Below are 18,602 nucleotides of genomic sequence, written 5' to 3' on the forward strand. Positions count from 1 at the left end.
GAAATACGTCGTGGAAAGCGATAAAAGCGTCCATACAGCGGCCCGTTGTAACGTAACCATCGTGTCGATCGTATAATGGAGAGCGTTCGTTGGATACGCGCACGGGTCATCGAACGTCCATCTCGTCGTCGTCCTCCTCCTCCTCCCCCTCCTCCTCCCCTACTCCTCGCTCTACCCGAACGAAGAAGAGGAAGAAAGAGAGGAAGCTATCGGTAATTATTTATCGAGCGATCTTGAATGACGGTCACGTATACGCGCTCTCGTCTCTTCTCAAACAGGATCGAAGGAGAATCTCGCCGACGATGCGTCGGCATTCGCGGTGTATTAGAAGCAACGCGGAGGTATCGAACGTATTCTCCGCTACTGCCTACTCTTCGTTTCTTCTCCTTCCTCCTCAATCCCATCTCCTTTTACTCTTCTCTTTGATCGCAAAACGCATACGTTCCGACCGATCCTTTCGTTGATTTCTTACTGAAAAGAAACGGTTGTCCGACGTCGATTCCTTACGCCTCCTCGCAAATTTTCTTTCAAACGAAAATCTATTCTTTAATCGATGCTCTCTCTCTCTCAAAGTAGCACTAGTAGGCCGCGTGCTTACGATAATAATCGACTCGAAAGGACTCTACTACGCATTAACGGTACAATACTCTATTAGCCTTTAAATTCCAGTGTTGGATCGTCTTCTTGTTAACGTTCTCTCCGCGACAAAGCACTATCGTTCCCGTCGTTCTATCCGTTTAGCTCTTATATAAATAAGCTCTTACTTTTCTTTACCTCATCTCTCATGAGAGAGAGACAGAGAGAGAAGTCACGCTATTTCCTTCGAAATAATTAGACGGCCAATAAATCCGACTATTGGGACTTTTTAATCTGACATTCTCCTCTTCTTCCTCTCGATCGTAAGAGAGGCTCGCGTTATCGATCGCAACGGCGCGGAGATCGAAATCGCGAATTCTACGCGCTCGATTTGCACCAGGAGGCGGCGCCGGTGCCAAGAGTCGGGGACCCATTGGCCACCGCAATGACCAATCATCATTTGACATTCTTTCGCCTTGGTCGTCGTGTGCATTTATCCCACGAGCACGCAGATGGAGAGAGAGAGAGAGAGAGAGAGAGAGAGACGAAGACTCGACGAGACGTCGAGGCACGCGTACGAGACGCACGCGAGCCAGAGAATAACCACCACCATCGTCACACCACTATTCTCGGGATTATCGAGATCGCGAAAAATGTTGCACGCATGCGACGGTGGAAGGATAAAAGAAAGGATAGGAAGCGTTCCGCGCGCACTTGCGCAGTATCCTGAGGTACACGCGTCGAAATACCGATCGTTTCGTATACTTTGCCAGGAAATTCTAGAGCTCGGCTTTTACAAACCGATCCTTACCGACCCTTGCTTTAATTAAAAGTTTACGTTAGTAATTGCGTCCGAACGTGAACACGCGATCGAGGATAAAGAAATGGTAATGCCGTTGAAATACTTCTCGTCCCTCGAAAAGTTCCACGCTCATAAAAAGAAACATCGTATCTCGTTTTTCATCCTCGAGAATCGTTTCTAACAGCGATTAGAGATGCGTTTGGAAGGAAAAAACGGCGGATATCGATGCTTTAGGAGAGGCACGTAGCCGTGCGAGATGGGCAATGCACTTTCTCATTACCGGCACGTAGACGAGTCCGTGGCGAACGGCTAAATACTCGATAAACGTACCTTTTACAGGAAGCACCATTGCAGGATGGGTAGCTATATAAAGGAGCCGGAATGTACCCTGTCGCGGATTAATTACAGTTTGGAGGGGGAGAATTATCCAGGGGATGTCCCACCGGTGGGACCGATGTGGATAGATTTTCTTTTAAGTGCACGTTACGCATGGGTGTGTCCCTTTCGTTTCGCGGACTCGAGCTCCTTTCGCTCGCTCGCTCGAACTCGACTCCCAGGAATGTCGCGTCGATCTCCTTGCGCCAACGATTACTTCCTCCGTAGTTTGGAATTTCATTGACCGTTGTACCTTCCAACGTACTTTAAGTACCTTTAGTTCGTAGAATAACTTTATCGACGATTCTGTCGGTTAATATCTATAAACGTTCATCTTCGATATAAGCTAGGAGGACGTACGCTAGGAGAAGCAAACTTGCACGGCAGGGACAAGGAGGGTTGTTGACTCGATCCGTAGGAGAACATCTACGATGGAAAAACATCGACGTTAAGCATTCTACGTCAGCTGCGATCGATTCCGCGGTAGCACACGCCAGACCAGTTCAGCGAATTGAGTAGCTCCACTTGCCATATCCTGCCACATCCCGCAGACATTTCCCTGCCTATTACGGACGAGGCCGGATCGGCCAAAGAACTGTTCAATGAAATTCTCAGATACGAAAACTCAGGCATCGCCTCGAAACGAAAATAATCGATTATTATAGGTAGGTAGGTAGGTAGGTAGGTAGGTAGGTAGGTAGTACGTTGGTGGTACCAGCTACTCGAGCTCTCAATAGAGCAGGGCGCTTAATAACGCTCTATAATGGCGCCTAATCTTAACACTCAATCGCGATACGCGTCCACGATACGAGATCATTTCGCTCGTCCGCGCTCGCCTCTCTGACAATGAGTCACGGCCAATAAACGAGGATATTTTCATTGCAACGAACGTGAGAGCTCGTGCGTGTCTCTTTGCGTTCAATCTTCTCTTTCCTTTCTCTACGAGCAAACGTCGAGTTCGTTATTCGATCGAATTTAGTAGGGATTTTGTCGGGCGACGAAGGACGCCTTGGCCCTCCTTCGTACCTCAAGGATTTTTCAACGTTCTCGCGGACAAGGTTCACGCGCGCGTATAACCGGAGTACGAACCAGCGAGAGCGTGTGTGCGTTGCTCCTATGCTCTCTCCCTTTCTCTCTCGCTTCAGCCTCCCATCATCCTCTCTCTTTTTCTCTTACCGTTCGAGCAAAGGCCGAAGGAAGGCCAGCGGGCAGGGAAGAAGACAGGGCGTGGTCGCGATCTCCCGCGCCGCGAAACGCGTTTATTTGGTCGAGAAATTTCTCTGCCCTCCTCTCTCTCCCCTCCCTCCCTACCTACCTCTCTCGCTCGCTCGTTCGTACCTTTTCGCCGCGCGAACCTTCGTCGTCTTCTTTCGAGAGAGTTTCCAATCGTGGCGACTAGATATACTCTACCTACGTCTGCGTGCGCCTCGAGTCCCATCGGAAGGCGCGTCACGCGCTCCTGGACTTGTTCGGCGCTCCTCATCTCAAGAAAGGGGAACAGTCTGAGAGAGCGATCGAGCGACTGAGGGAAGGAGAGAGAGAGAGAGAGAGAGAGAGAGAGAGCAAAAACAGCCCTCTCTCGTGCTTACCTTTTCCCTTCCCTCTTCTATTACTCTTTCTTCTCTCCTCGCGCCGACCGGCCAAGGAAAGAGGACGTATGAAAGATAGAGAGAGAAAGATTGGGAGGGGGGAGGAAGAGAGAGGGAGAAAAGGAAATTTACGCCGGGTTGATTATCGATCGATCGATACGTGGTCAGTTTACATATGTAGCGCCTGAGTTTAATTGCGACCAGGAGAATTAACGCTTTAAGATTCGCAACGACGATTTGAACCGTAGGCGCGTTTAAACGCGCGCGCCGTCGTACCTCGCTCGGAATTAATGGCGATCCGAGAAAATTAGCGGCCTGCTTCGACTTGCCGGTGATTTAATTGCGATCGAACGTTTTTACGTGTTTACGGAGAAACCGTGCGAGCTCGCGCTCGCGCGCGCTACCAACCGACAACTTTCGTTTAACGCCTCCAAGAGTTTAGTCGATTTTTTTCATTCCTCCCTCCTCCTTTCCTCTCTCTCTCTCTCTCTCTCTCTCTCTCTCGTTTTACCGAAAAGATATTCTCTTCTCGATTAATCTCGTACGCGGCAAGAAAAGACCGCGTAACGAATGACGGAGCTTCTAAAGCGAGCGATTCGAAAAGCAGTAGTCACCGTGCGTTAATTAGATGGCAATTTTCAATCGCGTAACTTCGACGCGATAAACGTGCAAAGAGTGCGCTCTCGTTTGGCGGGCATATCAAACGTTGTCAGAAAAGAGTAAGAAGGAAGATGGGGGACATTTCGCGATAAGGTAATTCGACATACGTATCTATTTGCCACTAGGCGACAAGTACGCTCCTCGGGATTACGAAGGAGTACACCATTAGCATACTCGATCGACCGGACCAAGTCGAGGAAGAGAAAAGAAAAAGGGGAAAGAGGGAGAGGGGAAACAGGGCTGTGCGCTAGAGATTTAAAAGATCGTCTTCCTACGTTTCGAAGAAATGTGGTGCGCGGGAAAAGATTACGGAACGTCCGATCGCCGGACGTACGAAAGGCGTCGTCGTAATTCAAGAGCGTGGCGAATGTGCCACCACCGATGCAAGCTTTGAGAGAGAAATAAATAAACTTTTAACGCATTCGATCATTTCTCGAGCGTTGACGAAGCGTGGCTCCAAGATATACGATCGTTTGACGTAGACGCGTCAAATCAAATATTCCCTTTTACAAGGATATTAAAATATCGATATTATAATATTTATTATGTATCGTCTTTAACGTCACTCGATTCGTCCAAAGTAACTGAACGAGTGATAACGAGAGACAACTGATGTTTCTAGAAAACATCAGGATGAGAAAATAAATACGTTGTTTTCGCATAAAGGTACGCATTCGGTAGGAAGGGAAAAGGTTCTTTCTCTACCCGAGAATGAAGGGTGGTATGGGTTCGCGCGTAATTCGGCGTCCCGCGGTCCAGCTCGTAAACATGAAAATAATATTAATCGCGATTATCGTCCGCGCCGGCAATAATAGCAATAACGAAGGGCTCTTTATAGCCGCGCGAGTAATCTCTTAGGTACTCGTAGACAGGTAGCCAAGAGGAGGAAAAGGAGGAGGAACCCTGCGGCGAAGACTTCGTACAGTCTCAATATCGTAGCACCGAATTACTGCAAATACCGCGAATCTTCTTCTCGTCCTACCGGTCCTCTTTCCGTACCATGTACCATGAGCGTCTTCTTCGGGAGTCTGCTTGCGACGTATTACCGATTCCAAGGAAAGTATTTGATTACCATCGACGATAAACAAATTTTGCGATGACCCCGACGTACTTGCTACACGCGTACCTTTATGTATGTATACATAATTAATGTCATTCAAAGAGGATCGTTATATCGTTCGTCGGGAAAGATTCTTTTCTTTGTTTAGAGAGTAAACTAAGAGAGCGATAATATTCTCTTCCCCTCTCTCTAAATGATAACATTGCGCGCGCGCGCGCGCGCGAGAGAGAGAGAGGAATAAAACAAAACAGCCAATCGACAAATAAAAACGAATATCTTTGTAAAGACGTACTTTCGGATTGGACTATTGTTCCTTGTTCAGTCAGAGAGAGGACGAGTTCGTCGGAGTTGCTACAAAGCGCTCCTTCGAGCGATGTATCGCATCGAATTTCACGTGGCGTTTGTGGTTCCTTGGGAATGGATACTCGGATTATGGGTTACGGTTACGGTCGTCTCGCGTATACGAAGAAACCGTGCACGAGATGCGGCCGCGACGTAAAACCATCGACGATGGAAATAACGATAAAGATACTAACCTCTTACGATAGCTCGTCCTGTCTTTTATCAAAATTATTCATTTTCGAAATATTTCCTTTTTCCGTATACTTCATATTTTCTTTATTATTATTCAAAATAAAAGAATCGTTTAATTGTTTATCTCCGATAGGATGTTTAGAAATTGATCGTTTCTCTCACGAGACGATCTTACACGTTAATACGATCATTGTTCTCTCTCGAAAAAATGGCGAATTTACGCGGGGATTATAAGCTCGCTTTAATTAACTTGTCTTGGTTTTCTTCGAATTTCATAGAAGGAACTAGGCAACTCGGTCGGTAAAATGATCTGTAAAGTCCCAACGTGTATTATTAGAGGTATACTTCGGGAACACGAAAATATTTTATCGATAGATGTATAACGTTTTTCGTGGAAAAATTAGGAAGGAAAATAGAACATTCCGACGTCAGAATTAATCGCACGTTTACGAAACTTTTTGAATTTGAAAAAAGCACGATGCTTCCAAAAATCCTTATAATTTTATTATCGCGAAAGCAAAAGTCATCAACGTGCCTTCGCAATACTTACTTTCAAGCTGGAAATCAATCGAATGCTCTCTGATGGTAGAAATACGAACGACCGTAAATATATACTTTACCCTGTGACCATTTCACCGAAATTTACAGGTTGCGCCATCTTTCACCTAGCGTGCCTCTTCGTTTTATCCTAGTAAGATAATTTCTTTCGAAAGAAAGCGGTGAAATTGCTGTTTAAAAAAAAAAAAAAGAAAGAAAGAAAATCGTAAGTAAAGAGACAAATCGACGAAGAAATCGAGTCGAAGCGCCTTTAATGATAAAATTTTTGTGCCTTTACAATGTTTTATATATAAATGCGTTGTTCGTTTTCATACTGTCATAGGTGTATGCGCGATCGAGTTGTTGGATTTTTATTATTTTCAAGTTGCTGCGTACCTTCGACACGAGATTCCATCGAATCCCAATGTTTCTACCAGGTACTGATGTAAAAATGCTATTATTTTATAAGTAGCAGATAGCTTTTTCATGATCAAACAGAGAGAGAGAGAGAGAGAGAGAGAGAGAGAGAGAGAGAGAGGGCAAGCTGCGAAGGGTTGAGAATCGACGGTGGAACGTTCGAGACGGATAAAAAACGAAAAGATGCCCGACAAGGAATACCACGAGGCAACGTGTTCTCGAACGACCGACTCGTTCGCACTGTGAATCATCTCGCGCGTTTCGCTCCACGATCGATAATATTCCCCTTCCTTCTCACCTCTCCGCTCTCCCCTCTCTCTCTCTCTTTAATTGAATACTCTCTCTTTGTCAGTTTATTTGGAACAATTACGTAAATCCAACCCTCGACATGTCTAATCGGCAAAGCAACGCCGATTTTTTGCATCTTTTCACTTTTAAGTATTTCATATTTTCTTTGGCTTTTATTTTTATTCTATTCTCACTTTGAAAATTGCGTGGCCGCTTTCTTTCGTTTAATTTTTGTTTTGTTTTTGTTTTTTTTTCAAACGGTCCCACGTATACCCGTATACCGCCAACACCAATGACGCAGGGTTACGTTAGTTGTACACTAAAGAGATATACCGAGTGTTCGATGTAATAGACGCGATCGAACGCTCTGTGTGTGTGTGTGTGTGTGTGTGTGTGTGTGTACGCGTATATACAATATCAAGGAATACTATGTTGTACAAGTGCGGATGAACCTTATGATACGCGAGTCAGAAACGCGCGCGCATATGTGCGTATGTGTTATGCGCGCGTGTGATTACCATCTGTGTGACCGCGTGTTTTAAGGACGTCTTTTTAATGTCTCGACGAATTGGTACGCATATAAAGTTTGATGCTTGCAAACTCGTCTGCTTGCGACACGTTGTCCGAAATCGAACGATGAATAATGATCGTGCGATATAAAGTCTTAATTATACGATAATCGTGGAAAAGGCGTAAATTTGAAGGATTTATAGTCAGAGTCCTTAAGACGATACGATGAAATTACGAGACTAAGGACGTTGACGTGCGATTTCGGAGCTACTTTTCTTTTCTTCGACCATTCGATTTAAGTGTTAAGTACGGTGAACGTATGTACCTACATACATACAATTATGACAGGTAGCTGCAAATTCGACGAGCAAACGAACGACAGAGGGAAAGAAAGAAAGCAAGAAGAGGCGAATGAGTTGGTAAGATCTGGCCACTTGAAAACACGATATTCGAAAAGTTTTATTTCAAACGTACATAATGTGACAATGTGACAGATTAGCACGAACAAAAAAAAGAAATGGGGAATTTTCAAATATCCTTTCGCCTTGCAAAACCTTTTTGATTTGCTTCGCGAACGTTATTGCTGCTTAACGTAACGACGACCCATTAACGCGCGACTTTCTTCGTCATCGTCATCTTAGATTTATTTTTCAATTCCGATAATATCGCGCGTCCTTGTATGTTTCTATGTATTATGTAGAACAATGGTCCCAGAAGTGGTTTGCGTCGAAACGTTGGAATATACATCGAGGAATAAGGAAATGGAGTATATACGGAAGAAGGAGAAGAAGATTAGGTACCGTCGCAGATCTTTGCAGCTACCTCTCGTAGAAAATGTAATTAGCGATATTTTTCGATACACCACGACGTGCATATTTATTAAGAACGAACGCGGACCTGAGGATCGAAGGGAGTCGATCGAGAGCAATTCGCAAACGCTCTTCTCTCTCTCTCTCTCTCTCTCTCTCTCTCTCTCTCTCTCTCTCTCTCTTTCTCTCTCTATCTCTCGAAAAGACTGCGCGGAGAAAAAAGAAGCAAAGGAACGAGGATTGAGAAAATTTGTGCGTTTATTAGCGAGAAGACGAAGGTGGGGTAAAAATGTTTCGCTCTTTCCCTCTTTGAAACACTCGTTCGTTCGTTCGTTCGTTCGTCCGTTCGTTCGTCCGTTCGTTCGTCCGTTCGTTCGTTCGTTCGTTCGTTCGTTCGTCCATTTCGCGATACGTTCGACCAACTAACATGCGTTGAGGAGAACTGATCCTGTAACGGGAAAGACTCGTTTGCTACGGTATACATCGTAAAGAAAAAAAATTACGCAAGATTTTCGAAAAGTAAATACGTATCTTTTCCCTTTCGATATCGACCAAGCATAAATATATCTATTTCTTCTTCTCGTAAGCGCATCTTCGCGTATCTCAATTTCCTTTTTTAACGAGCAGCACCTTGAGGAGCACCTTGAGGAGCACATAGAAGAGCACCAAGGAAAGGAAGATGGGAACAAACGATGGATATCTTTGAACCTTCTCACCTTCTCTTACTTTCCCTTTTTTTTTACGAGAAAATTCGTATCGGACTATTTTTCGTTTCGAATAGATACATACATACTTATGAATATACAAATCTTTGTATATCGATAATTACAAAGATTTTTCGCATGCGTCCCCTGATTCGCACCCTGCGTACCTTGAACTTGTGCGTACACGTTTATATAATAATTCATTCTTCTCGTTTATCGTATAATCATTGTACCTATCTACGATATTATCTACAGGGCAGTAGTCAAACACTGTGACTGACTGTGAGAGGCGCGCGTGTGCTTGGCTCCGCGCCTTCTTCATTCTCTCTCTCTCTCTCTCTCTCTCTCTTATTTCTCATCGATTTCGTACGACAGACGACGTTTCCTTCCTTTCTTCCTTCCTTCCTTTCTATGGATTTACGCATTTACGTAAGTAGGACTAAGTGGGTAGGTATGAAGTATGTAGGTACGTGTGTATGCGTCTATATATCTATGCGCGCGGAAGCGCACGTTACGACTAGAGAGCGTCTGTCTTTTTTTTTCCATTAGAAACGATGCCATTAAATCTAGCCGTTCACTTTGTTCTCGTCATAAAAACGGAATGATACGAAGCGTCGTAACGTAGACGAATCGTATAACGGAGCTTCTCTCGATAAGCTTGATAGAAAAATTATCGTTAGAAAAAGCACGCAAGAGTAGACTCGCCGATTACTCCCTTTCCATAGAAAATGGACGTTTTTTTTCGCGAAAGGAAGCTAATTAAAAAGTTACGATTGGTGCGCTGGTTCGTGAACAGCCCGATTTAAAGAAATCGTCTCTAAGAAAAGGATTGTTTTGCAAACGATGAAACATGATTGCACGCGTAATCACGATATATATACATGTACAAAATGTCTCATTTTACTTCGTCCGTCGCGTATATTAAATCTCTTGATAATAATTCCAATGATGTTCGCACGAATAAATTCAAATGAGACACCCTGCAGAGATATATGTATAAACGCGCACGCACATATATGTATACTATAGGTATATAAAGTCGCATAAAATCTTGATTGAATCGTGCGTATTCTTATATAATTTTATTCGGCCCTTTGCATCCTCGTTCCTTTCGTCGGATCGCGAACAAGAGCGCGCATCCCGATCGATCGGGTCTGAAGCATCGATTCCAGCGGACATCCAGAGAATTTTGTCCCGTTTTAGGCCTTTCTTCTTCCTCTTTTCCTTCTTCTTTTAATCCCAAGATCTCGAATGAACTCTTGTACGTTTTCGTGTCTCTACGCGCATGACGATTCTTAGACGAAAATGATTAGAATTTTTTTTGGTAATGGATGACAAGTTTCCGCTTCGATCGGTATCTCGTGGGCAATAGCCTGGTATCCATCGTGAAAATGGATCCTTCTTCTTCTCGCAAAGTAGACTAGAATAAAGTCGAAATTGCATCGATAGCGCGAAAAGAATTTATTTTTTCTTCTATATCCTCACCTCATTATTATTTTCTGCTTTTTACTTTTCCCTCTCCTTTTCTGCCTCTCCTTCTTCTCGTATCTTTTTCCAGTTTTTCCATCCTCGATTCCATCAATTTCATCCTGTACTCTACTGGTAATTGAATCGGAGAGTGCTATTGAAAGGATGACGTCGTCGTTCGACGATGCCATTCCCGCAAACAAATCGAGAATTTCAAGCATTTCCTTCGACGTAACTTGGTAAATACCAAAATCGCGTTATCACGTCCCGACGAGCGGTACTCTTTCGGTCGCTTTTGGCACCAACGACACATGTATCCATCTATACATATATCGTAATTGCGCATTGTTTCCAAGGCAGTGTCAACGTGCGCCCATCGTCCGCGAAAGAGGAGGAGACGCAAGGAGAGAAAGAGAGAAAGAGAGAGAGAGAGAGAGAGAGAGAGAGAGAGAGAGAGAGAGAGAATGAGAGAGTGAGAATGAGAGAGTGAGAGAGAGAGAGAGAGAAAGAGAGAGAGAGAGAGAGAGAGAGAGAAAGATAGCTAATCTTCGTATTCTCGCGTATCCTCGAGGAGCGAAAGAGCAAAAAAAAAGATCGTACGGCTCTTCGTTCGTTAATTCGCGATCATGTTTTCGCAATTGTCCTTCGCATCGCGTTCTCTTTTGTTTTTTTTTTTCTTTTTTGACATATGGCCACCGAAGAAGGATGGCTCCGAAAAGCTCTCTTAGACACGATTCGACACGGCCTCTCTTTATCTCTCACTCCCTCTCCTCCTCCCCTCGCTTTCCTCCTTCTTTATTTCCGATCGAATTGCTTTCATCTTCGTTTAGCTCTTTGGAAGAAGCCGAAGGAAGAGGAGACTGCGATCTCGCTGGTATCTCCGCTTTTGGATAAGAGTACGACGTCCAATCGGCTGATCGGCCGTGATCGCGATTACGTCGTTCCTTTCTTGCCTTTCGACTTTCCACCGACGTGGTCTTGTTCGGAACCACTCGTAGGACTCGGTGGCCCGCTGTTCAATTTCGCTACTCGTCGATAAATCTCGCTGTTGACGAATCGGGGATACGAGTCCCGGTGCATCAGCGTGTAGATTTGCAATTGGGCTTCGTCGAAGGTATGCGGCGTTGGTTCCACCATGTTGCGATTAACGATCTCGCGTACTCGCGAGTCCAGACTCACCTGTTTCAAGGATTCAAAGGAGCATTTAGAGAGAAAGAGAGAGAGAGAGAGAGAGAGAGAGAGAGGGAGAAAGAGAGAGAGAAACAAGGGGGTTTAAATGAATATTAAAATCAACTCACTTCTTTCGGCGAGAGTATGGATATGTAATCCTCGTAAATGAATCGAGCCTTCTCCTCGATCTTCTCCGGATTGCTCTCGCGTTTGAGTTGCTCGCAAGCGAGCCAAAATGCTATGTTCTCTTCGCTGTACTCGCTACGAAGGAATTCTCGAAAAAGCTTACGACCTGCCGCGTTTCTCATGAGCTTGTCGAAAGACGAGCCCCAAGATCTGACCTCCTCGAAATTACAGCACTCCGTAGAAGCGTCGAGACCATCGAGACCGTCGAGTCCGTCCAGCCCGTTGCCCGCGGTAAAGCCACCGTGATCACCACCGAGGCCACCCACGTGTTCACCGCCGATACCAACGTTGCCCTTCTTCTTACTCTGATCGCCAGTTCCTCCGCCAGCACCAACCGTATTTCCGCCGACCGCCGCCAAACTGTTGTCATCGGGCACGTTGTTAGTCGTTATCAGAGATCGAATCGTTAAGAAAAATTGTCTCAACATTCTCCTCCCGAAGGAAAATTACAAAAGATAATATTTTATCTCGGCGATTATTTCGCGAGTCTCGTACGTTGAGATGTTTATAACGATAATAAAAGAAGCCTAAAGAAGCGCGTTAGCTTTGTCGACGGACGAATAGAGACTCGCGTAAACGGTAAACATTCTTTAGCGTACCCCAGATGACTACCCTGACGTCATATCCGTTTAACGTCGCATCATTGATTTTCATCGATACCGCGACCCTTCTCTCTCTCTCTCTCTCTCTCTCTCTCTCTCTCTCTCTCTCTCTCTCTCTCTCTCCCTCCCTCTCTTCTGTATCTTTCTAAACCTACGGATCCATCGCGTTACAGCGGCCCGCTCTATTGTCGAGTGCATCATACACGACATGTTGGTATACGTAAGTAAACGAAGAGACACCGATCGACTTTTGCTTACCATTTGTTCCTGCGTGCGGCATGAAACAGAGAAAGAGAAACGTGGATAAAGCGTCGTTCGCTACTAAATAGGTCATGGTTATCTTCGAGAGCACAATGAACAAACGATACGGGAGAGTGACAAAGCGACGATACGATGAGAAATGCAAAATGCATATAGGTGTATAGTATGTATACCGTGTCTCCGCTCGTTCGTAAGTACTTGTGCTCGTCGTTGATGAGCGATCGGATTCGATCTTTACGACACAACGAAATTACGTTCGTACGGATAATAGACGTTATTTCATTGTATTTGATTTTCGTTCTATCGAACGGACGTCTAAAGAAGTGGACGGGCACGGCTTGCGCGCAGTTGACGTATCGATCGAGCCCAAAGGAAACGAGGAAATAGAAAGAAACGATAATACCACGAGCAACTACAGCAACAGCACCAGCAGAGGCAACAGTTGTCCTTTTTCGAGCGGCCTATGAACCTATTTCCCTGACGTTGTTGCGCCTGCTGCGACGACGGCGTTTGCTGTTGTTGTTGTTGTTGTTGTTGTTGCTGCTGCTGCTGCTGCTGCTGCTGTTGCGATTGCTGCGACGGTGGTTGTTGTTGTTGTTGTTGGTGGTGATGGTGCTGAGACGATTGCTGAGACGACTGTTGAGACGACTGCTGAGACGACTGCTGTGGGTTGCCGTGTTGCGAGGACGATGCCTGGTTCTGACTTTGAGCTCGAAGACGACAACTGCTCGTTACACCGTCGTTTCCTCCTGCTGTTCCATGGCTAACGCCAATTCCCATTGTGCCGGCACTCGACATCTGAGGACATTTATAAGTTATCGGCTTACATTCGACGAATTTTGTTTCTTTTGTTTCTTTTTTCTTTTCCCCTTTTTATTCCGTTTTTTCATTCGAATTACGAATAGTCGAAATTAATTATAACATTTTGAGTAGATATATGCTGTACAAAGTCAGATAATGTTAGAATCAAGCGGCAAATATCTCGATGTCACCCTCGATGCATTGTTTCGTTAATTTATAGATTATTCTATTTTCGGTAAGCTTCGATTTTCGATAGGACCGAATCTTTAGCGAAGCGTTTAAGTGCTCAGGATTCGTTCGTCGTTGAGTCTAGGCTTTAGAAAAACGATTCTCGACTCCGGTCAACTGTGCGCTATCGTGCACGCGCTTGAATCGTAATCGATGGAAAATTGAAATGATTCCGCTCTTCTTCTTTTTATATATATTTTTCTTTTCCTCGCGTGTTCGAAAAAACCAACGTCACTGGAAGAAACGATGCAGGAAGGTCTAATTGAAAGCAGTTGACCGTACGATAATTGACACGTAAATACTCAAAGGGCTCGCAATTAGTTCGAATAGGATTGTCATAGCGGTAGACTCAGGCGCGCCTATTGATTATCTCGTATTTTAAAAGCTATCGCGCGCGGATCGTCCTACCGTTTGCATTATCGCATTTGAATTTCATTGTCCAATCTCCTGATATATCCGCTTTCGAGGGATCGCACGTGCTACGAGGAAATCAAAAATGATTATGATTACGATAGTAAAAGATTATAGCTATTCGGTTCATTGGGAGAATTCGTGGAACGTGGAAAGCTCCATACGTATCGGACGCGTGCGCGCCAGTTCGAACGGCGTAAAAACAAAAGAGCTTGAGGAAAAACGATCAGGAGAGGTGGCCTCTTACAAGCTCACGTACATAAAACGCATGTACGTGTGTTTTATTTTTACGCTTCATCGTATATCGTAGATCCGTTTTAAGCCGCTCTCGCGCGATAACGAGAGCACGCGTGAAAGTCGCTTCTACGAGTTTACCAAGAGACACGCCTTCGTCAACGAAGATTCGACGAAGCAACTTCCTTACGATACTTTTTACATTTTACAATGGATTTTCCAAGAATTGCCTACGCTTTAGAAAATAAAATATCGAGGTAAGATAATAAAAGGGTCGACGCTCGTCGACCATCGAATCTCTCACCTCTATCATTTTCCATGCGAGCGAGAGCGAGACCAGCTCGCTTCCCGCGTCCTTAAGATCCTAAAGGATGTAGGGCGACGAATGCGCAGGTGCTTTTAAGGGGCAGAGAGAGAGAGAGAGAGAGAGAGGGAGAGAGGGAGAGAGAGAGAGAAAGAGAGAGAGAGAGAGAGAGAGAGAGAAAGAAAGCGTAGGCGATCGTGGGTTGACTCCCGTAGCGATAAGCGGAGTAACGTCCCGTCAAAGTATCCCTTATCCTGGTCCACCGGCCAGGCCGGCTGCTCGTCGTGGGGCCTCGCCCGAAGCCCGCATGCTCTTGGCGATGGCAACGACGATGGCAGCTCGCTCTTCTTTTCTCGTACAATACGAAGAGAGGGGTTGATGAGCTTTCTCACGCGGATACCGGAAGAGCAACACGCGTCCGTTGTCTTGTTCAGGCTCGATACAGGTCCACCATTGCTACCATCGAAAACAACAACAACAACAACAACAACAAATTGACACATACACCGATCATGATTCTTTCTTATTCTCTTCTTCTCTTCTCTTTTCTCTTCAGAAAGAGAAATTTCTTTCTTCAATGGTATACCTCGCGAACGGACTCGTCGCGATTTTGAATCTCTTCGTTATCTTCCATCGTGGACCTGAATCTTTACTCTCCACTCCCCTTCTTCGGAGATAGATATTTGAGGAGAAAAAGGAGAGAGAGAGGTATAGTGAAATAGACTGAGAGAGGAAGAAAGAGAGAGGAAGAAAGAGAGAGAAGGAGAGAGAGAGAGAGAGAGAGAGAGAGAGAGGGAGGGAGAGAGAGAGAGAAAGCGTTCTATCACCTCAAGTCGAAAGAAAGTATATATGTGATATCACAAAGACACTAAAATGGAACACGAAGAAGGGTGCCGATTAAAAGATATCACGTTGATGCAGCAGCCGGAAGAGAGATTTCGCGCGACACGTTTACGTGTCCGATAGGCGCGGCCAGGCGTTCAGGGAGTCGCCGATGGCGGTGCCGTCGGCCTCTGTCAGAGCGACGGATCGTGCTGCCTAGTGGTCTCTTCTTTTCGTGGTAGGTGAGCGTGGGTGGCAAAGCACACCGTGTGCTTCGTTTTCTCTCTCTCTCTCTCTCTCTCTCTCTCTCTCTTTCTCTCTCTCTCTCTTTCTCACACTTTCTTTCTTTCTCTCTCTTTCTCGAGTTCTCCGTTCCGTTAACAGAGTAAAAATAGGTTTTCCGTGGTCGTAGAAAGAGGCGCTCAGGGCGCTGGCGCGAACGACCAGGCGCTAGGCCTATCGCGACACCACTTTTCTCTTTCTATCTTCCTCCCTCGTACACTCTCTCTCTCTCTCTCTCTCTCTCTCTCTCTCTCTCTCTCTCTCTCTCCTCTTCGTCGTCGCTACTTCCTTCCGCTGTTCCGTGTTTTCTTCTGCAAACTGTAGTTAGTTTTACTGTTTTGCAGGCACCGTCTTCTTTACTTCCACGCGTATCGTTTGCCTAAAGGAGCGAAGGAAAACATGCGTGTGGCTTGTGGAAAGGGGGAGGGGGAGGAGAGAGAGAGAGGTACGTGTAAAAGATAGGAAAGAGAGAGAAAGAGAATAGTAGAGCGACGTCGAGCAAGTCGGTCTGTCGGTTATTGATTGGCAGAGGTCGAGACCAGAGGGAGAGAGGAGCTCGCGGCACTGTCACGCTGTAGAACGCAAGGAAGAGGATTCCAGGAGTTATCTCTCCTGAATAACGAAAATTCTTGATTTTTCACCACTTTTTTTTCACGAAATTCGACTATTACTTTTTCTTATTTTTCATCGAATAAGTAATCCACGCAGCTACGCATCCTCGCGCCAGGAATTCATCTTTAGCCGGTCCTATGCGCTTTTCTTTTATTTTTTCGTCAAAATCCAAATGATCGATGCTGGTAAATTTGAAGAATGAAGAAGGCACGAAAAATACAATGATTCGGCCTTTCTACTTTATATCTTGTTCTCTTGCAGCATCTTTATTGATATTTTCTGCTTTTCTTCTTTCTTCCAGCACGTTTCACTCTGTTCACATAGGTAAACTCTTGACGAGGGCATCGAGATAGATCGGATATTACATCGACTCGAGAAGTCCAGGTCTTCGTCCCTGTCGTCGTCGTCGTCGTCGTCGCCGTCGTCGTCGCCGTCGTCGTCGTCGTCGTCGTCGTCGTCGTCGTCGTCGTCGTCGTCCTCCTCGACGTCGAGCTCTCTTCGTATCTAAAAGAGAGAGAGAGAGAGTTCGGGCAATATGGCGGTCACGCGCTTACGCGACGCTACGACCACCACTGCGCTTCGTCTCTCTCTCCCTCGCGGGTGAAAGGCAACGACGCCGACGCCGACGCCGACGCCGACGCCGACGCCGATCGTAACACGCGTCTCCCTCGCGCTCCGCTTCTTCCACGAACGGTCGTGAATGCGAATGACCTCGGGAGCTCTTATCACCGCGCTTTTCATAATACTTTAAAAAGAGAAAGATCCTAATAGGTTCATCCTACCGTTGTAGAATCGTATTCATTAATATTTCTCATAGATCCTACGATGAGAGAAAAAGATGCATTCTCCGGAGACAAATGCTTTTTCCTTTCGTTTGAGACTATAGGCGAGAGACGTCAAGAACCTGCAAGCAAGAAGAATGATCCTATTTGCACGATGACGGCCAACCACGCGCATCTCGCCCGATGTGACGTACCAACTGACGTCCGTGTTCATCCTCGTAAACCGTTCTCTGTGGCAACGTAACGCTAACCGAGCATGTTGTTCCGTCGCACATCGCTTATATTCGATAGGGAGATGTTAATCGATCTTCGTTTAACACATACTTACGTAAAAGCGGACCCTCCTCGCGATCGAGAGACATCTTTTTTTATTTATTATCTTTTTCTTCTTCCTCATTTTCTTTTTCTTCCATCTACTTTTATCTCGTAGCCGCTTTAACCAACTGAAAATGAAGAAAATTCCGTAAGAATATGAATACTTACGTTTCTTTCGTTTACGCAACGAAAAACTGATTCCGATTTGATCGAACTTTTTGCTCTTTGATGTAAAATATATATCTGACACCGATATAATCGATGTTTTATTATTAGCCAGATCCTATTTATTATCGTACGTCGCTCGCGTAAGTAATTCTATACGGTGGATCTGTTCACGTTTGAAAATATTCGAAAAATTTCGTGCCTTTCTAGTTTCAAATACGTACATTCGCATACGTTTTCATACATTTCTTTTTACTCATCGCGTATGTATTTTAAGACAGCGTATGTATATATTATAATACTCGTCGATCGCCCTTTAAAAAATAAATGGATAATAGAAGAGTTCTACTTTTATCGATGGAAGAAATCGAGTCGAGACTATCGACGAGGCTTGTATCAACTTACCGACAGAGTAAACTTACCGACAAAGGGAACGAGCCGATAATACCGACCGTAAGAAGGATCGATAAAACAGTTACATCGTTAAATAAAATGCTTTTGTAAAATCGTCTACCGCTAATTAATACGCTATTACGACGTGTATTAATATACGGATATTTGATCAAACGTAAGGTAAGATAATTTGAATAAAAAGAAGGAAAGAAAAAAAAAGAAAAAAGAAAAAATAGAACGCTAGAATCGATTAAAGAAGCGTCTTTTTTTACGATAAAACATTTTGGCATTTTGTTGCGAAAGATCTTTACGGAACGATTACGGGCGGATATCGGAGAAACGAAAAGAAAGACATTTGATATTCATCTTCTTCAAAGCTCGCTTTTCTTTCGATACGAAAAGAAGGAAGTTTCTTTTTACGATTTTCAAGAGAACCATTGAAAAGACCTTTGTCCCATAGGGATTAGAAAGTCTAGGAAAAACTCCTTCCTTCGTCCTTGTCCCTTATAACAGCCCTTTACCCGTATAAAATCCGCCCCTGAGTTGCCAGGCAGTCGTCATTGCCAGTGTTGCTGCTGTTGCTGCTGTTGCTGCTGTTGCTGCTGCTGCTGCTGCTGCTGCTGCTGCTGCTACACCGAACACGTGCGAACGGATGGACGGATGGGCGAGCGTATGCTGGAAGCGGTGGGAGAGAGAAAGAGCGAGA

At 45.0% G+C, this 18,602-nt stretch overlaps 1 protein-coding gene across 6 annotated transcripts in view; it reads right to left on the reverse strand.

Moving 5' to 3' along the window:
- Positions 1-6,388: 6,388 nt before the first annotated feature.
- The window catches only part of LOC124425937 (regulator of G-protein signaling 19), a 62,678-nt gene continuing 50,464 nt past the window's right edge, over positions 6,389-18,602 (reverse strand). For 2 of the 6 annotated variants that reach the window (XM_046967045.1, XM_046967043.1), the window contains exons 3-7: positions 17,352-17,466; positions 12,951-13,345; positions 12,545-12,553; positions 11,627-12,044; positions 6,389-11,507 (exon numbers count right to left, since the gene is read on the reverse strand). In XM_046967045.1, the coding sequence (XP_046823001.1) occupies positions 11,262-11,507; positions 11,627-12,044; positions 12,545-12,553; positions 12,951-13,345; positions 17,352-17,420 (1,137 nt within the window). In that variant the 5' untranslated portion in view covers positions 17,421-17,466 and the 3' untranslated portion in view covers positions 6,389-11,261. Of the gene's footprint in view, positions 11,508-11,626; positions 12,045-12,544; positions 12,554-12,950; positions 13,346-14,525; positions 17,284-17,351; positions 17,467-18,417; positions 18,548-18,602 lie in introns of those variants that run through there. The other 4 variants (XR_006942612.1, XM_046967041.1, XM_046967040.1 and 1 more) reach the window with 4 other exon arrangements.

Source organism: Vespa crabro, chromosome 8 (assembly GCF_910589235.1).
Source record: "Vespa crabro chromosome 8, iyVesCrab1.2, whole genome shotgun sequence".
NCBI lineage: Eukaryota > Metazoa > Arthropoda > Insecta > Hymenoptera > Vespidae > Vespa > Vespa crabro.